Here is a 20735-nt window from a genome sequence, read left to right as displayed (position 1 = left end):
TTGAATGATAGCATTACCTCCAGTACATATTTCAATAATTGGGATTATGAAACTGTATATATGTTGTCTGATTTAGAAAAATCTGCTGCCTTTTCTAATAGTAATTAGTAATTCCAGCAATTCAGTTCAAAAGACTACAAAACCTGCAAACTGTGACGGGGGCCTCATATTTCGATGTGAAATGCCAATGACAGCCCAACTAAAAAGACCTCACAAGCTCCCAATACAGGAAAGAAACAACTTCAATATTTCTGTGTTACCTACATTGAAGGATTCGCTCTCACATAAATCCAAGCCAAGATAATAAAAATACACCAACCCGCTCGCCAGCCACACTTCACAAAAGAAAACGTTGTATCAAGATACAAGCCGCTGTACAAATCTTCCTTTAGAGATATTCGTTTCTACCTCCCTCATAATATTCAGGCATAAACTCAAAACACACCTTTCCAGTTCTTTGTTTAATGGGGTTCTCACGATAAATGGAACAATGTACGTTTCACTAATGTACTGTAACTTTCTTTTCAATATGCAGTTCTCTCCGCATCTAGAAATGTGTTGTACTTCACACATGCATCTACTAGATATTATTAGATTATTGTTTACCTTCTTTCTGGTCTTATATTTGTAACTTCTCTACCTCCCCTCACACGTCTAGCGGCAATTAAATTGTCAAATAAATAAACATAAGCAATGTGAGCTCTTTTCACCCTCGCTTCTGCATGTGAGGAACCGATTGCTTCGCCATCAAGAACATCGACTTCACGTTCACCTCAAAAACCTGCAATAGTCCAAAGAATAGCAAGATTAATATGGGAAAACAGAGGACCAGAAAGTGTAAAAACTCCCGGGTTTGAGATATGGTCATAAAGTAACATTTCATGGTCGTGGAGGCGAATTTTGAAAAAGCAAAACGATCGCGATGTAGGCAAAGCCAGTATAGTTCTTCATGTTACTCCTGTTTCTTTGCGTTGCGAATGTTGTTGAACCAATATAGTTATGGAGTCTTTTGATGCTATTGAAGGAACACAGTGTCAAAAACTCAAATGGGGCAGACCTATTGAGGGATTTTGCTTCTGTCTGAATTTGGGCGATTGTGTAAGGTAAGCTAAAGAATATTTAAGGCTAGAGGGCCTTCCTTCTTGAGAAGAACAGTCAGGTACTGCTGGTCCTGTTGACCAGGGCTAGAAGTGCTGATGAATTAACATAGTACCAGTTGAACGGCCAGCCAAGCATTGCTCTTACACTGTCCACCGCTGACTGGTGTGGAATGGATGGAGACCGTGTCTGCCCTCCATCACATGACCTTTATCATCTTCCCTAAGAGCACAGCCTTACCTTGTCCCATATTTCAGCTGTTGAATCCAAGACATTTCCAAAGAATGGACTGACTGAGGCATTGGAAATCATGTAGTCTATTCCACCTTGCCACTGCAGAGCCTGCATGCAAATAGAGCGTTCAAACAGTAAGACATGCAATAAAGACATTCAAATCATGTGTTAACGTTTTTGTTAGGGCAGTATCTGCTGGTCAATAATGTCAGGTATGAATAAATTAGGGATGATTTTCTAAGTCGTACTCTAATTTTATGTCAGGCCCGTAGATGATGTTTCCTTTCAACTTCACTTTACTTGCCAACAGCAGTTCCCGTTAGATGCCAGAAGTAACATAACACATATCCCTTAACACACAGGGTGGAAATATAATGTAGAAATAAGTAACCAGCACCAACTAAGAAAAATCCAGATTACTACCCTTGCCCCTTTCTTTGCTGCTCCAGCAGCAGATAATTTCACCTTCCCTTTGTCACCAATGTATTGAGACTGATGATGGAATTTCTCAGGGCGAGGGGGGGAAAGATTAATTGTCTCCCTCAACAATATATTGATAATGGATCAGTGTCTCTTTCGGCTCACTTGTCTATTGAAAATGGTGATATCCCTCCTTCAGAACCTGCTGTTCATTATCAACGTGGCCAAATAGGAATTGTGCCAACACAAAAAGGGACGTGAGTTTTTTCGTAGAGTTAGAGGTGGCCTCCCTAAAGCTTCCCATCATTAATATCTGAAACGTCAGGAAAAAACTCAAGAATAATTTGGCAAGACCAAGAATTTATGGCAACGAGCTCGGTTAGTGGCACTTCTCATTACCTCAATACAGACTATTTTTCCTTGGCTTCTCAACTACAAAGCGTTTCAATGTCTGAAAGTCTCTCACTTGAGAAAAGCCCTGACAAACTCAGAACAAGAGTGCCAGGGAGGAGATCCATTGCTGGATACAACACGTGGAGGCACTGAACTTCAGATCAGCCCAAAAAGGTCGAGTTGGATGTCAACAGAATAGGCTGGCAAGCCCACTGAAGGAAACTAGTCAGCCGGAGCCTGCTACGAGCCTGCAACAGTTGGCAGGCTCACTCGCTGTCAAAAGCTGAACAAAGAACAAGGTGAAGTGGTTTGTTTTTTCCCCTAAAAATGGACAAGGTATCAAAAGTCTGTTATACCACGCATCTGGGAAGAAAACAATGGAAGGCCTTTGCAGAGCTAGCGAAACACTCCTGGTGAATCAGGTTGTGGTGAGTGTGCAGCACCTTCCGGGTTACCAGAATGATTTGGCAGATGGGCAATCCAGACACTTTCAAGATTCCAGTGTCTGGATGCTGCACCTGGAGATCTTCCGGACTCTCATGGACAGATGGGGCCCATGCCAGATGAACCTTTTTGCTTTGAGATTGGTTTACTAACTCCCACGGTATTTCAACTGGAGAGTGAACCCGGAATGTCTGGCAATGTACGTTTCCCTACAGGAGTGGGACAAGGAGAGCAACTACGCCTCTCCGCCGTTCACCAAGATAGTTAGGGTAGCAGTTCGGGTGAGGCAGTGAGCGAATCTGTTTCTCATCACACTGATTTGGAGATCTGGTTGCAGGATCTGGTGGAACATTTTTAGGATTTACCGATCCCTCTCCCCATCTGTTGAACACTTCTGAGAGATCCTCTAGGACGGTCTTACTGGAGTGAATACTCGACCTCATTGTAGCAGATTACAGGCCACTCTGTTGAATCATTCCAGTCATTTCAGGACTTGCTAAGGAACTCATTGTGAAAACCTGGGCAGAGAGCACAGTTATGCACTACAGGTCAGCGACTATGGTATGCTTGGTGTACGTAATGAGGTCTGGATCCCGTGGGGTCCAAAATTATCCATGTCTTAAATTTCTCTCTGAATTTGTAGAGATAGGGAAAGCTTATAAGTCAGTAAACTCTTTTAGATCCGCTATATCAGTGGGTCACACTTTGGAGCATGGTATGTTGGTTCGGAGAACATCTTGTGGTTTGCAGTGTGTTGCAAGGAGTCACACTCTAGATTCCCCTATTTGGGAAAGATTCTTGCTTGTGGGATCTGAATAGGGTTCTAAACTACCAGTTGCTATCATGGCAGAGCAATGAATACCTGAAAAGCACAACATTAACAGGTAAGCTAGCCATGTTACTTTGCTTGGTGTACTGCAGATGGGTATTAAGCATGAGATTACCTTTACAGTGTCTAGACATACCACGGGTAACATAGGGCTGATTTCTTATCCAGTATTCAGCGATTCACCAAAACTGTGCGGGGTACAGTGCGTTAAGGCTTATGAAGCCATGACTGAGAAAATGAGACCTGCAGGGAGTCAAACATGGTTGATTGCTGTGAAAAAGATCCTTTCTGTTGGTTTCCTAACCTACCATCACTAGATGGGGTAGTTGGGTTATGCAAGAAGCGGGTATCGTTGTATCCACTTTGATGCAGACACAGCAAGTTAAAAACTGATTGCTTTCCAAATACTTGGTGTGTCTCAAATTTAACCGTTTCTACAGAATCTTCGCTGGGAAGGGAAGCAACAACATTGGCCTAAAGCTGGTTAGGTTTGTGAGATTGGCCCCAGGTTTCTTCTGTAATGGACGAAGTAGAGATTTTTTCCATTGCCCAGGGACCTGTGTCTTGCTCAAGGAGCAATTCATGATGTCGGTCAAGAGTAGTTTCAAGTTGATTAAAGACAAAGTGTCAACAAGGATCCAGGGGGAAGCCTAACTTATTCTTGCCCATGATACTCAGGACTTCCAATAAAAAAAAACTGGCACAAAAGCCCTCAACTTGGCCCATCGTCCATCGGAGCACCACCTTCCCTCAACACCTGAACTGTATCGGGCTGAGGGTGAAGCTTCTGTAAATTGATTTGATCTTATCACAAACAAATGTGCTAAATTGATAGGCCCAAGGATGCAAGGATGGACCGATTAATGACCCCAGGATGGGATAACTCCTTCAAAATGTGAAAAGGTTTCCTGTAGGAACGCTTGCTCTTATCAGTCTTTAGGGTAAAATGGTTCCTTCATGCAAGCTTCAGAGACTTATGATAACTGCCCAAAGCAGTTCTAAAAGCTTTTTTATTAATGCTTTTGAAAGTCGCCACTCTCTTCCAAGCCTCTTGCATCTCAGCTTTTCTTCTTTTAAACTGTGTGCCAGGGTGCTGGAGGACGATTTCTTTGAGATTTGTTTGTAGAAACAGGGACAATGAGGTCCAGCACCAACCTCACGTCTTAGGAGACATTACTGGCTTCCTCATTCGGAGATGAAGTGTCTGTGATCTCTCTTAAATTAAAACCCTTCTTGAATGCTTTTCCAGGTCCTAACTATCTTATATTCCTCACCTTTATTTGCTGCAGGACTCACAAGGTGAGCTATCTTAAACTGCATTAAAAGTGGTCCGACCATCCCAGTGGGTCATGCACCAACTCATCCATGAACGGTCTGTTTCTGAATAGAAGATCAATGGTATGTCCTGCCACATGAGTAGGGCCCTTAACCTCTTGCTTATGATCTGTGATTTCCAGATCCTTCTCTAGTTTATACTTACTTGCTGGGAGCATTTGCAGCTTCAAAATAATAGTTGAAATCTCACAACTGCAGGAAATATTCATGTTTTACAGCATATAGGGTAGCTCTTTGGAAATATATAGGTCTCTAGAGGAGTGACCCTCCCATTGAAGGAGTATTGGAGTTGAAATTGATGTGAAAAAACAATCATGGTATTCTGTATTGCTGTCCCCTTACACTAGGCATCTTTGATATGTTTTTTGCATTTGTGCTTAGTCAACCTAGGAGACTATACATTACACAGTTCATTTTGTACCTACAGGCATGGAGTAGACGCAGAAGGACACATGGTACAGCAGGATGGTAAAAGTCCCAAGAAGGCAGAATGGGAAGGGTATCCATATGGATGTTACAGAGCTGGTGTTGGAATGTGATTGGTTACTTCTAAACTATATTTGATCATTATAGGTTAGTGTTGGCATCTAATGCGAGTTGTTGTTGGGGATTAAGGTGATGGCATAATCCTCACCTCCGTATCCTTAATAGAATTGAAACTTTCCTTCACACTAGCTAGGAAATGTTTTATTATCGCACCCATTGTTTTTTCACGGAGTGATTTTCAGCAGGCCAAACCTGCTGAAAATCATTCAGGGGGAAAAAGAGTGGCGAGTGGCAAAACATGCACATTCTGGTATGATAAATACAGAATCTGAAAGTTATGTCTCATTTCCAGACCCAAAGCTCAGGATAGGAGGTATGTATTGCACCCAAATACCTCACCCCAGAGGTGTTTCCAGTGTTTTCCAAGCTTTAAAAATCTGAGGTTAAAGAAAGAATAAAATAGAGAAGAAACGCAGGAGCTGGATAAACAGTCCTAGAGTGAGATGGACTGGACCTAAAAAGTAAATGGCAGAGCAAGAGAGGGAAGCAAGGATAATACTTATGAGAAGTAAAAAAGGAAGAGATAAGCTAGAATGGGCACCAGAAGAAAGAGATTGAAAAGTCATATTTTGTGAACAAAGAAAGTAGCTATGTAATTTTAACTATGGTTGAGTAGTGATGTCACAGCAATAAGTAACCTAGAGGAAGTTCTTATGCAATTATTGAAGGTTTCCATACACCGCCGGCTCATCTAGTAGGCAAAGCTCTCTACTGGGCTTGCCTTTGACGCTCCAGCGGCGCATTCGCTGCATGCGTCTGTTGAGCATCCGCATACTTATGAGGCTGACTTGCTGCTTCAGGGCCCTCTATCCTCTCAACGACTCGCATGCTGCCGGCAGAAATATAGCAGCCAGCGGTGGGATAGAGGTAGGGTAAAGAGTAGTGAGCTAAAATCTTTAAAAAAAAGGTTTTTATCACAAATTAAAAAAGTAAAATGTCCCTCCCGGCCCCATCAGTATAACAATCAGTCTAGTTGTTTCTAGCACATCCATGCTGCAGGCATATTTATAAAGCCGGCTTCCCCCTACTGTGCCCTCCTCCTGCCCAGAGAAAAATGTTGGCCAGCAGTGGGATAGAGGTGAGTCGAATTACTTTTAAGGGCCTGAGAAATTGCCTTTTTCACTGGATGGGAAGTGCTCAAACTCCCAATGGCCAAGAGATTCACTGAAAGGAATAAAAGTGTGGTTAGTTGCTGTGGGGTTCATTAATCTAGGGTGTCCTGTCATTCCATTAAGGCATCAGATGTGTGGTCCGCTGTAGTCCAACTGAGAATACTAAGCGTAGGCTTTGATGGACCTATTCTAAATAATGGGACCTACAGAGAGTTTTGTGACCATGACTCCTATGCCTCCATGCTCGTGGTAGATGCTTCACACATGGGAATCTCACGAGAGCTCGTGTTACAGGATTGGGCTTCGATCCTTCCAGAGAAACTTAACAGCTAGGAGAATAATAAGAGGATATAACTATGGAATCTTTCCTATCAGGTCCCTTCGGAGTGTAGTGTAGCTCCTATTTACCGTATAGGCTCTGTGCATTGGAATAATATACACTATAGTTTTTGCATAGAACTACGGTCAGTATGCCTCTATCGAGTACATTAAACTTAATTACTTTATGTGCCAGCTAACTCAGAGGTCACTAGAAACTTCGCGAATAAGAACAAGAAGGGAGTAGTTTCTGACAACCGCATAAACATGACAACTTTGTTTCCCTTAGAATCAGAACATGTCTCAGAATTGTGGAAACAATAGATAACAATTTCACTCAGTCAATCGTGCATGCTTAGTTTCTTCAGAGTTACACAGAAATAGATAGACGGGCGTTTCAATAAAAGGATTTATTGAACAGTCTTGTTTCTCTTGTAAGTGATATGAGCTGGTGCAATCATTAGACAGTAAGCAAGATATAATACGCACAGCGTAAGCAGTAAGAAGAAATAATACTGCACTAGCATTGTCTTCTAGCTATGACATATATTCATATATACATACATAAATAACACAGGCTAAAAAGTGAATACTCGTCTGATGCTTCTAAGTAGTTCTACCCCAGTGTACCTAACCTAAGTGTAGTACAAGGAAAGAAGTAGGTGCTGTTTTCTATAGTATGGTATATACTAAGTTGTATATGCCAAGAGTCCCTCTAGGGTCTAGTCAGCTCCATACCTTAGAATTAGAGCGGTGGGAATCTCTTTCCGAATCTCAAACTCCAACACCCTGCTAAGGGAGTCAGAACACTGGAAGCTGGATTCTATGCGAGCAGGGATGACAGCGTCTGGTCAGTGCGTCAGGTGGGAACTCGAATTCCTTCTGAACTTGCCGTGGTGAGCTGTATCGAGCTGAGCCGTGCTTGCCATGGTAAGGGAAGATATATTTATACCTGGAAGGTGCTTAGGAATGCAAGCATTGACGTAAAGTCGGGCAGAGGAAGACGGCATGAATGAACCCCTAAGGAATAGTAGTTCATGCATAATAGATGAGTTCTTGGAGAAATCAATAATCCTATCTAGGGAAAGTCCCGATGGCTTAAGGGTCTGGTTTCTAAGAACTCGTTGTGACGTGGGATGGACGGATGTAGGTGACCATGCCTGTATTTGGATAGCATGCCTAATGCCTAAATAAGGACTGGGATTCTATGTCTAAAGAAGGGCAATGCGAATTGTGCCTATATAAGGACATGATCCAGGGAATCCTATGTACGGGCATCTAAATCGAAACACTATGCTTCTGAATGGCCTCCAGATATGTAGAAAGGGCTCAGATATGCAAGGGCTGTGTGGGTATCACTTACTGTGTCTACCAGCCTCTGTTGGTCTTCCTCTTTCTCCACATGGCATACGACACCAGACACGCTCAGGTTCTCAGCCTTCAGCTCCTCCACAGCCCGGTTCACGTTCACCTTGTTACGGCTGCTCACCACCACATGTGCACCATCCTGAGCTAGCCGCCGGGCAATTTCCAAGCCGATCCTGGAGGAAGCCAAATAGGTACCGTAAAGAAAAAAACCTACAACAGATCTTTCTCCAGAGCCGCTCCTAGAGTCTGGAACTTGCTTCCTCCAAACATTAGAAGCATCCCTGCAATCTTCAAGAGAGAAGCAAAGATCTTTTTAATGAGCAAATTCCTACCATAATCAACGGCATGGTAACTACATTGTGGTCTGAGAGCTAATATGTCGACTAGACAGCCTGGTGTGAACTCAGATCTCCCGGAGTGATCACAAGATGTATCCTAATAGACCTCATGGCCTAGCAGGGAGTTAGTTTACTAGTGATCTGACAGATGCTTATGACACAATACGAAGCTGATATGTATAGCAACAGACCTTTACAACTATTTTGAGTGAACTTAGCATGATCATTCTTATATTCAGTCGGACAATTTGCTATAAAGAGATGGAACTCTTTTGTCTCTTGTTTGTCTGGTTGCTCGCTTTCTTTATGTTTTCGATGCCTCTTTACACTGTTGTCACAACTGTTGATACTATATAACTTGTAAAGCGCTCTGATACCCAGCCGAGTCTTGTTCGTGCTACAGAATACACAGAATAAATGAATAAACGACATGCCTAACTAAGAAGGAATCGGGGGCAGTACGCTGGTCTTTGTCGTTAGTGTCTCTGCGTTGCGGGTTGCAGTTGCCTTTCTCTTGTCTTTGAGCTGTCCGCACTCCCAATTCTATTTTATTCCGATCCATTTATCTAAAACGGAGTCGCAGGAAGCTGATCTCATTTAACTGGACTTCCAGGAGTAAATAATGACAATAAGGCAAATAAACAGCAAAACAGTAAAGACTATTTGTGTCGGAACAATTATTAAAGAGTCATGAGGAATGGCTCATAAACAGGACGCGGGGTGTAACGCGCCTGTCGAGCTGCTCTGTTGAGTGGAGATGATGTCAGTCTGTTCTGAGTTTGAACCATCACTGCTAAGGGGCCTTCTTATTACATAATAATAATAACAATGAGTTGTTTCAGCAGAGTACACACAAACAGAAGACCTCTTCTCATCTGGTGTCCTCCTAGTCCAGCTCACCCTGGTCTGAGAAGGTGAGGTCTCCTGCCCATATTGCAGGTAGGATTTCTGGAGGAGATTAGGAGGCTTTCCACCTCCATTGTCTCTTTCTTTCTCCTCATTTTAGAGGAGATTCCACTCAGAGAAACACTCACATCCCTGTTACAACCTGACGCCCAGAATCCCTCCTTTCAAGCTATCAATCTTCTCTTTGTGTGGTAGGGTAATGTGACCGAGGTCACAGAGCTAGGGTTGCACAGGTATATTTGGGACGGCTTTAGCATGCCCGCTTCCCTTGATTCTAAGTCGTGCATCAGAGCTTTAAAGCTGAACCCCTCCCAAAGGGCCTTGCTTTGAAACTTCCCATCCTCTCTCACAACCTCACGTTGCAAGCAGAGTGATCAATTCAGCCAAGGGCAAGCGTTTGTGTGTCTAGGAAAGACTCATGGCCCAAACTTTATCCACCCCCACTAGACCTTCCGCCTTCCTACCCCAGAAAGCTCATGTAGCTCACCTGACATTCTGTTGAGTTAAAACTCCTGATAATGCATTTGACATATACAAATCTTTAGAGTATGTCATACATTTTATGAATAGTGACTTTATAAAACATTGTTGAGAAGCCTTTATTATATCTGTAAATTCCCCTGTTGTCCAGAACTGTCGGGGGATATTCATATTCTGTGATATGATATTTCAGAAGCTGAGATATGTTCATTCAAACAATTTTCATTGATATTCGAAAGTCTATGACTTCTGCCATATAACTGCATTGACCAGAATTGCAGACCTAATTGCAATTCCAGGCAGACTTGAACATCCAGATGGACCTACAACATCCCATTGGATATGATATCCAATATTTCAGACCTGCGACAGCTGCGGAAACCCTTTGCGGGGAAGGAGGAAGAGAGAGTTGACTTTTAGCAGCGTGAACTATCAGAAACATAAAGCATCGCTCCGACACACAAGCAAACACATCAAAACGCCCCAAGAGTTCAGGTTTCATCCTGCAGCAGAATCAAACGATGTTATCATGCGGCAGAAAAATTGATGACTAATGATGTTTCCATCCTCTCAGCTGCAGAGATTTATAGTCTCTGTCAATGGCAGCTTATGGAGAACCAGGATCCAGGAACCATCACATTCAAGTGAAATTGCAGGTAAATGACTTAGGTTATTTTCGTTTCTTATGAATCCATTCACCATGAGCCTGAGAAGGTCTGAGGCACACATGTACATTTTATTTTGATAGCAAATAGTCTTGCTTTCAAGCATCTGTTATTATTTGCATCTAATCAAAGAGCATTCTGGGAGTTTTATAAGTAGTGTCACATTGTTAAACTTTGCAAACACATGGGCAGTTTTTTTATACTGGAACCACTGTCAGTAATTTAAGCTGAGCTCACAGCATTCTCTCCAAACACGTATCCTTATAATAAAGACGTTGCATTAATGAATATATGGATGTATATCTAGAATTTACTGCAGACAGGGCTTTTCAACATATCTATAATGTTGTACTGTGAAAAGACAGCCAAATGGTTTGTGCTGCAGGGGGTTGGGCCTACTTGTCCAATGGGCAAAATAAACATGATATGATGTCCTTGACCCCACACAATATTATCAGCCAATAGGAATTCCACACCCAGTCTAAAGTTTTCCAGTTCATGTCTGCAATTTTTGCTTCCGGACACGTTTCACATGTGCTCCCCAAATTTCATAACGATCCTTAAAGAATTCAGCAGACAGTCTATATCTGATTTTACCTGACTTCATCTGGCCCATCACCTCACATACCGTTGATCTGCTAGCCCAACTTTGCTATTTAAAGTAATGGCAAAGCCAGACTTCCCCCTGATACATTTGCAAGTCATCCCTGTGGCAAGCCTAAGGCAGGGTGCAACGTATCGCACAAGCAGACCATGTATTTTTACATGTTCTGATAGTAAAAATGCAAAACTGTTGTTTTCACTGTGGAAAACTTGGTCACCCAATACAGAGTTACACGCTGACGCCTCAGCTGTGCTAACTCTGGAACAGTGCGACCAAAGTGGTTCATCCAAGGTAGCAAACAACTCATAACATTAAGCCTGACTTGATTCTTAAGTAGAAATGATTGTACCAAGATGCAGTGTGCAACTTTAGCAGCAAATACATTTTCCACTTTGTTTCCATACTTGTTGCACAAAGGTCCTGTTACAGAGACAGCTTTCTGCCCTCCTGGGGAGATGTGCTAACAACTCCCAGGAAAGGATACAATAGGGGATTGCTCTGGAAGGAGGTGTCATCTCCCTCCTGCAGGAACCCACAAGGGTGTTGGCCCAAAAGGTGAGCTTCAAAGGAGAAGCCACCTTTGAAGGGCAAATGGTTAACATTTGGGAGAGGGGCTGCTCCGTTGTTCAGGTTGACAGGTTGACACTAGGGACAGGAGAGGGGAAAGCAGTTGCCAAACCAGTTATCCAGAGGCATGTAGCCCCCACGGTAGCCACACCAGCTCCACATGCTGGAAGAGGAGTCCTGTCATATTGCAATTGGGCAAAATGGTGCCTCCTGGGATCCCGGATGCCACACTTCACAGGAAGTGGTCATTAGGTGAGAGGAAACCTGGTGGCCCATTGGCCGCATCCTACCCTTAAGGTATTTTCTGAGCATAAGTAGGGCATCCCTGGCACCCAAAACTCAGATCTCGAATGGACTGTAAGAAGGACTGCCCTAATGCACCGTGGAACAGGCAAAGAGAGGCTGCACTATTGTGGACTTCACCTGCTGCACCTGGTGGCTAGCAAAGGAGAGGGACTGTGCCTACCATGTCCTGCTCAAGGAGAAGACATCTCCAGAGCCCAGGCAAAGCCAAAAGACTCCAACCTGATTGGCCTCCAGTTCGCAGCACAGGGACACAACAGCGGAAGAAGCCTGCTGGGGCAAGTTGATAGCTCAACATCTTGAGTGCACCGCCGTGCAGCACCAGTGGAACTAATGCGTAAAGTTACACCCAAGATTGCTGAACCCGGGACTGTCGTTAGAGCTCAGCTTGGACCTCTAGGGGACGAGTTATCAAATCAGGAAAGATTGGCACATGACTGCAACAGTGGAAGATTAGTAGTCCAGTGGCAACTGCACTTCTGCAAACACCAAGCGGAATTTCAGGGACATCTACGCAGTGACCTGGACTGCCTAACCCCCTTCGTGGACTGAGGAGTAGTCACAGCTAGACCCCCTTGACCGCATTGCATCCACAGCACCCTTCGAGCATCTTCAGCATACTTCATCCCTTGCATCAGGACCACTTCCATGATTCCTCTGACACCGGCTCAGCATCCACAGCACCCTTCGAGCATCTTCAGCATCCTTCATCCCTTGCATCATGATCATTCACATAGGAAAGCCCTGCAAAGGATAAAAGTGCCTGGAACTGACTGAAGACTACTTCCCCTGCTGAGGTGACTGCTTCTGGGGACCTTGCTGGTCCCCCTGACTGGCTCCTCACTGGAGTTGGTTGCCTAAAGTGACTCCAAGTGCCTGCATTACACCTAGCCCAAGCTCTTTAGTGAGGAAGTTTCTAAGTGTCAGATTTGTTGATTTTGCCAAGGCTTGTTCGTGGTTGAGTGAAATGCTTTGATTTATTATATATTGTAAATTCTATATCTCCAGGACCCGCTGGTAGATCTTTTTCATTGTGGTGGCTAAAAAATAAATTCAAATACAGTCTATTTTCATAAATTGGCGTCAGATTTCTATGGCATCTTGTCGATTTCTTTCTGGTGCTGTTTAAATGCTTTACACTTGTTCCTGAGGTCGCACAACCGCACCATATAATACACCCCATTTCCTCAGAAAGGGCTTTTAGTATCCATTTTCTGCAGCAGACTGCTCTTCACTGTTTTCTGGGTGAATGTATGGGCTTTGCCTGCATTGCCCATGGCTAGAGTTCAATTTCCTTCACCTTCTCCACTGATCTAAATCCCTCTTCTTTCCTGAACAACCAAGCTAGGAGTCTTCTTTCCTTGTTTTGTACTCATAGGGCTTCCTTTATATCGCTCAATATTGGACTTTATCTTCTCTGTTGGCAGCAGCTTGTGCTCCACCAGGTCTCACTCCAGCCAGCAGATGGCTTTTTCTTTGAACTTTTCCCCATGTGCTTTCTTGCTTCATCAGTAGCGTAGCTAGACCTTTTGCCGCCTGTGGCAGTCCCTGCATTTGCTGCCCCTCGGCGGCCGCAGGTAGGAGCGAAGAAGTGGGGAGTGGGGGGTACCGGGGAGACACAGAGGATGACGTGTGTAAAAATTCCGCCGCCCCCAAAACTCATGCTGCCCGGTTCGGACACACACACCCTTGCCGCTCCACTGCGCATTGAAACCTCTTCTAGGTTCTTCTGTTTTCATCCTCTTTTCTTATACTTGTAGAGTTTATGGAAACAGGCCTGACCCCTAATGAAAGCTTTTATGCCTCCCATATGGTGCTTGCCAGGCTTACTAATCCTACATTGCCTTCAAAGTGCAGCTTCCTGAGTTGTCTCAGAGTTTCTATTGTTTCCTCATCTCTGTGGTCCAACACATCTAATGCCCATGTTCCTTGCCCCTCATTCCCCGTTCCCTACTGCGATTATGAGAAGTGAGTGAATGGAGATCCCCAAGACAAACATTCAATTCCCACTATTCAAGGTAATTCCACAACTGGGATAAATGTACAGTCTAATCACGAAAATGTATTATGTGCTCCTAAAAAGTTTGAGTACTCTGTTATGTTTGTGGCAGTTGACATCAATGAGGCCTACATTGCTACTGAATCTAGTCTATGTCCTCTCATTCCCTCCCTTGAGATTCTACCCTCTATGTGTCGATAACCTCATTAAACTCTCCTCCAATAACATTCATGGAGTCCTGAGTTTCAGATAACAGTGGGCCTACCTAACCTAGCACGCAGTCTTGTAGTCTTATGAAATTGGGGAAGGTGACATGCAAATTCAAGAGTGTATTTCTAAGACCCCAATTACCCGTGATCACTGCGTAGCAGTCATTATAGTCCGAGCACACCTTACTTATTTGGAACAGGACTGGCTTTTTCACCATTACATCTGCACACTGGGACCCTCTATCGTGCCTTGTGTGTGTTGATGTGTAGGGGCTGCTGTCTAAGAACTGACACTCTGCCTGTCAAATGTACTTGTTGTATATCTCCTGAAACATTTTACACACAAAAGGTGATGGGAGGATGGTTGCAATAAATCCAACCACTTGCAATTACTCGGGGTAGGATTTCAACCCAACATTCTTTTGCCCTCCGTGCCACCTTGGTTTGGATCCAGCTATATGCAAATCAGTCCTGGCCTTGCTCCAACCGGAGCAGTCCAGTCTAAACTGAACCGGAACACAAGCAACATGCAAAACAACGATGGATTAGGATGCGGCCCGAGTAATTACCAATGGTGTCCACTTAGAAAGAGTTGTCCAGGTGCATGGGAGGGCACAGTTAAACTTTACCAAGATACACAGTCATAAACACCCATGTTAACAGCACATTGATTACCCTGCAGACACACAGGGAGTCATTGCTGTAAAGGCAAAGTTGTACACTACTGATAGATTACCAAATGAGATTGGTCTATCAATTGCTGCCTCATACTACTGGCTGCTCTCAGACCCAGTGACCAAATTTTCCAAACATAGACCTTTGCTCCATACACTGTTGTGTAGAATGCATTGTTCAACCCATAGTGCCATGAAGGAACAGCTATATACCTTACACCTTGGGGGGTGTGGCTTGATGCCCGAGGAACATGGCGGTGCCCGACTTAGACTCCTCGGAACGGCGCGGTTGGTCCGCGCTAACCTGCCCTCTGAACACAGCCAACGCATCGCTTTTTGCTGCGGGGGATATCCTGACCCAGATAATGTCTCCAGCGATAACTTCCTTGGCTCCAGAATCCTAATCTATAGGAAGACTTATTGATGTTTGTATCCTGCCTTTGTCTCATCACAATGGGTGTGCCATTTGTTCTATGTGATTTCACCCCCCCCCTTCCTGTTTGATATTTTTAGGTATGTCTTTTTCCCTTATTTCTACTTCTTTTTTCCCTTGTCTTTTCTACCCCTTTCTCTATATCTTTCTCAGGTTCTTCTATTATTCTTCCACTCAATTTCTCATTTTTTCATCTAACTAATCTTTTACTTGTGGAATTAAATCTATTTTTCTCTCTTTTCCGGTACTACATGGTTGTTTCTTCACTTAGTTGGATTTTTCTTTGGTATGTCTCTTGTTCTTTGATGGATAGTCTGGATTGGTGTCTTTTGCTTCTTTCTGTAATTATCTTAAGTCTTTCAAATTAATTTAATGGGACGTCAGAGGTCTGAATTCTCCTATAAAAAGGCAAAGGGTTTTGACTCATTTGGCTAAATTGGAAGCTGATATAGCTTGTATACAAGAATCTCATCTAATGGCAGAGGAATCTTTAAAATTAAAGTAGGGATGGGTAGGGGAGATCTTCTTCTCCCAGGAGATGATAAACGAAAGGGAGTTTTGACCCTTTGCCGTAAATCACTTTCTGTTAAACTACTTTCTCAATGTTCTGATAAGGATGGACATTGGTTATGCACCAAATTGTTGATTGGGAATGCTCCGGTTTCTTTACTTAACGTATATAACCCCACTGCTGGAGATTACTCTTTTTGGACCTCCTTAGCTCAACAAATTACACATTGTATTGATGATAATTTTATTTTGACAGGTGGCTGTAATCAAGTTGCAGATCCCTTTATAGATCGAAATTCAACGGTCTCTTTTGTCCCAAATAAGGTTCACAAACTTTTTGCTCAAACCATCAAACTGTACACATTTTTTGATACTTGGAGACTTTGTAATCCCACCACAAGAGAATGCAATTATTATGCTCCAGCCCATCAAACTCAATCATGAATTGATTACTTCTTTATTTCCCATAATATATCTCAATGCTTAATAGCTGCGGATATCGGTTCTATTCTACTATCCGATCATGCTCCTATATCCATTCAGCTCGATATTTTACAAAAACCTAACACTGCTAGAAGATGGCGTTTTAATAATGCTCTTCTCTTAGACCCGTCGTTTATATCCGCCTTTGTTTCCATTTTTAACAAATATTTTTTATTTAATCAAACTGACACTCTGACTTTTTCTGTTGTCTGGGACGCTTTTAAAGCACCAGCTAGAGATTTTATTATTGGTTATGTCTCAAAAAATGTAAAATTGCACGTAAACTAACCAATAACCTCTTGAACAAGATAAAGAAATTGGAGCATTCTTATTATTATTCTAAATCAAAAGACTGTTTATCTGCACTTATAAATGCTAAGTGACAGACAATGCCTCACTATATCTATTAAAGTCCAGCGCAAAATGTTATGGTGGCCAAAACAAAGCAGGGAAAATATTAGCAAATTATCTGAATGTAAAACATAACAAACTTAATATAGAATCTATCATGGATGAGTATTCGATATTGAAATTTAAGGACACAAGAAATCTTAAACAAATTTTTCCTTTTTTATAAATCACTTTACACCTCAGATTCCCCCTTCAGAACATCATATTTCTCAGTTTTTTTCTACCATCCAACATTCTTCAGATACCCAACCGGATCTTACACTTCTGGAATCTAATCTATCACAAAATGAACTCTTTATTGCCTTACAAGCTCTTAAAAAAGATAAAGCCCCAGGTCCAGATGGTTTCACCATTGAGTTTTTTCTACATTTCGCACAGCTGCTACTCCCTAAACTACACAACCTCTTAGACTCTTTTCTACATTTCTCAGAAGCAATAATTTGCCTCATTCCCAAGGATGGCAAGGACTTAAAATATTGCAAAAATTATTGACCTATTTCATTAGTTAATATTGACTATAAACATTTTCAAAGTCTTTGGCCATACATCTAGAATCTCATTTACCCAAATTCTTGGGAATGGAACAATCTGGATTTGATAAGGGCCGCCTTATTACTGATAATACCCATTTATTTTTCGACATTTTTTCTAAATCCTCCCATCTATCTCAACCCTTGGCAGCAATAGCACTAGACGCAGAAAAAGCGTTCAATAGAGTTGAATGGCCCTACTTTTTTCACACTCTTAAATGGTTTGGTTTTGGCCCCGAGTCATATCTTTAATATCTCTCTTTTACTCAAACCCGCGAGCAGCCATATGTGCTAATGTTGCTACATCTCCATATTATGATCTAGGTAGAAGTGTTCTCCAGGGTTTCCCCCAACTCCCCTTTCTCTTCAACCTAGCCCTCAAACCTTTTTTATCTAGAATACGCCAACACCAAGACATACATGGATTTGATTTGAAAAACTCCCAAATCAAACTTGCAGCATATGCAGATGACATTGTTATTTATCTCGAAACCTCAGTCCTTTTTTAAAGGAAGTCGAATCCTTTTCCTCTATATCTGGCTACAAACTGAACAAGGATAAATGTGAGCTATTACCTTTAACTAAATATACTTTTAAAGATGATTCTGTAACTTCAAACTTCGCTTGGAGTCCTAGTCACATCAAATACTTAGGTTTATACTTTACTCCATCCATTTCTGATACACTCTCTCTCTGTATGAACACGTGTATACAAAGAGTCTCTACATATGATTGCCAAGTGGCACCCTTTATACTTATCTTGGTGGGATCAACTAGACACCATAAAGATGATGATAACTCCTATAAAACTTTACACAATTTCCAACATTCCAATTCCCAGTCCCTTAAAATTGTTTAAGACGATAAATTCTATAATTTCCTCTTTCTTATGGAATAATACAAAATTATGCATGTCACTGTCGAACCTAATGCTTCCTAAATCAGAAGGGGGGGGTCAATTTCCCTGATTTGTCTACATATCAGAAGTCTTTCCTACTCCGTCAATCCTCGAACTGGCTCGCTGACTCCTCGGCGGATTGTCCTTTATGGGTTACTCTTGAACGTTTCTTTCTATCCCCTTTCTCATTTCAAGAGTATGTTTCCTTCTCTCGCAAGCCACAATTCCTATTCACTCCTATACTTAAATACACTTCTAAAATTTTGACCCAATTCACCATCAATCCCTGCAGACTTAGATTCTTTTTTCAAATCCACAATATGGCATAATAAATTGTTATTGAAACGCGGTAGGCCTTTTTACTGGAAATCCTGGAGACAGAAAGGCCTAATTTGGGTTTATCAATTGTTTTCACATAATGAAATTTTGTCCTTCTCCCAAGTTAGTAGACTCTTTCACTTGCCCTTGTCCTTTCAATCCAAGTACAACCTTTTGAAACAAGCCCTTCAATCACATGTGCTCAATTCATGCCTCCTATTACCTCCACTTCTTCCCCAGTTAATAGGCTACACACTTTGCTTTGTACCAATACTAAGGCTTCTGTTATCTATAATTATTTACGCTCTTCATGTACCATAAGAGAAAAAACTAAAGTGGAACTTGCATGGGAAGAAGATTTAAAGTTCCGTTGGTGGACGTCCTTATGGAATAAAATTTGGACTAAAATCAGAAAGTACTCTAGAGCAGCAAATACCATGCAGACTCTCTTCTTCGTATACAACAGACTTTTGCTATGTCCGGTCACTCGAAACAAAAGACACACTGTTACATCTGATACTTGTTGGACATGTTCATCCCCACTTGCTGATTTAAATCACTTGCTGTTTTTGTGTTCGCCTGTTCGCAATTTTTGGAAAAATGTATGGTCCCCAATTAACTTAATCTTTGGTTCCAGTTTCCCTTTTTCTACTACTCATCATGTGTTCCTGGGAAGTTTATCCCGCAGTTGGACGAATTGCACCTCCAATAAGATCATTGATTTATTGTTGGTGGTTGCCTTCCAACAAATAACCAAAAATTGGAAAGATTTTACCAAACTATCATATCAAGCATGGTGGTATGCCGTTTGTCATAACCACAGATTAGATACAAGCCTTGTCTACCCCATTCACATGGCTACAAAACGCTTAAACCTATGGTTACCTATCACATTGTTTATTGATGCTAGTGATAAACGATCCTTTTCCCTAAGCTCTGTCCAGCAAGAAGTTCTTCAACCTCCAAGACTTTCCTAACGTTATTGACCTATTAATCTGATTTTTTCAAACATTTTCTGTATTTTCTGTATGAAATGCATTTTCTCTCTGTATACACCAACTTAATTTAATTACCTTTTTTTCTCTTTCCTTTAAGCTATGTTATTTGGTTTTCATATCCAACTATTTTGGTCCTAAGATTTATTTTGTTTTATGCAACTATTTATTTTGTCTTATTGTATTATGCATTGACTAGGGACACTTATATTCCTTTAATAAACTTACTTTTGAACTATACACCTTACACCTTGAAAGACAGCACCTGCACAGGCCATGGCTACTATGTGTCCATATCAAGCCCCTCTCCTTAAAATGTCCACCATAATGTTGTCATGTGACGGCTGAGATAACCCAAAAAATATATCGCACATCAGGAGCGCATGAGCACCAGTATTAGATGTGGCCATATTTGAAAAGGAAATGTACATGCGCGTGTCAATGTGTGTCTGCAGCATTTCTGCTCACATCCCACCTCTGTGCGTCTCATGTCTTTATGTCTTCTCAAACATTGGCTCATAACACCGATTCGAAAACCATTGACTCTATAGCATCAAGCATTCCTTAGGACCCGAAACACCATTGATCATTCATTTGGACTTATGAAGGGATGCTTCAGTTGCCTCCACTGCACAGGTGGTCATTGAGTTACCCCCTCCCTGAAATTTGGTTTAGCTTGCCCCCACCCCCTGGTCAGATTTTTGTGTGTCTATTGCGAACTCCTTCTGTATTTGACTTTTTTTCCCCTGGGCTTTCCCCTGGGGGGGAAGACCTGTCCTTTTTTCTGATAACCGCCCTGGTGCTGATTGGAAACCTGGGTTCTACCTGCTCATCAGCTGCTCCGCCCAGCTCTCTGGGGTCTGTCAGCTTAGAGCACAATCAAAATGTGTTCTTTCAACAACTAATTATACAACACCTCATATATGTCAACAATGTTACCAACAATCCAGCCTTCTCGTGCTTTCACTGTAATGTCCACAAAATCCACCCAGACCATGTGCCCACTTTCTGGCTGTCTCTGACCTTCACCCTGTACAGCTATGGAGTCAGACCAAACAACTTGATTAGTAGTAGGATTTTGCCTCATCCCCTTCAGGGTCAGGAGCCTATCCCTCACAGCTACGGGAATCCGTTCCCACAAATGTAAATCGCAGTGCTTGGGGTGACCCCCCACATCTCTAGGGCTCTATCACATGCAGTCAACCATTTGTCAATGCCATCCCTCTCTGTGTCCCTGAGTGCTATACCCTTGGAAAGCTTGTGATCAAATCCACCACCCCTGGACATCTCAATCTCTTTATCATTATCACTCTTT

General features: G+C 42.3%; 1 protein-coding gene across 2 annotated transcripts in view; it reads right to left on the bottom strand.

Moving 5' to 3' along the window:
- Positions 1–20735, bottom strand: part of LOC146869175 (dehydrogenase/reductase SDR family member 4-like) — a 137002-nt gene that overhangs the window by 54411 nt on the left and 61856 nt on the right. For both annotated transcript variants that reach the window (XM_085641706.1, XM_085641786.1), the window contains exons 3-5: positions 8093–8270; positions 1339–1440; positions 711–781 (exon numbers count right to left, since the gene is read on the bottom strand). In XM_085641706.1, the coding sequence (XP_085497832.1) occupies positions 711–781; positions 1339–1440; positions 8093–8270 (351 nt within the window). The remainder of the gene's footprint in view (positions 1–710; positions 782–1338; positions 1441–8092; positions 8271–20735) is intronic.

Source organism: Triturus cristatus, chromosome 1_1, assembly GCF_964204655.1.
Source record: "Triturus cristatus chromosome 1_1, aTriCri1.1, whole genome shotgun sequence".
NCBI classification, from domain to species: Eukaryota; Metazoa; Chordata; class Amphibia; order Caudata; family Salamandridae; genus Triturus; species Triturus cristatus.
Note: the sequence above shows the minus strand (reverse complement) of the source record. Positions and strands in the feature narration are given on the sequence as shown.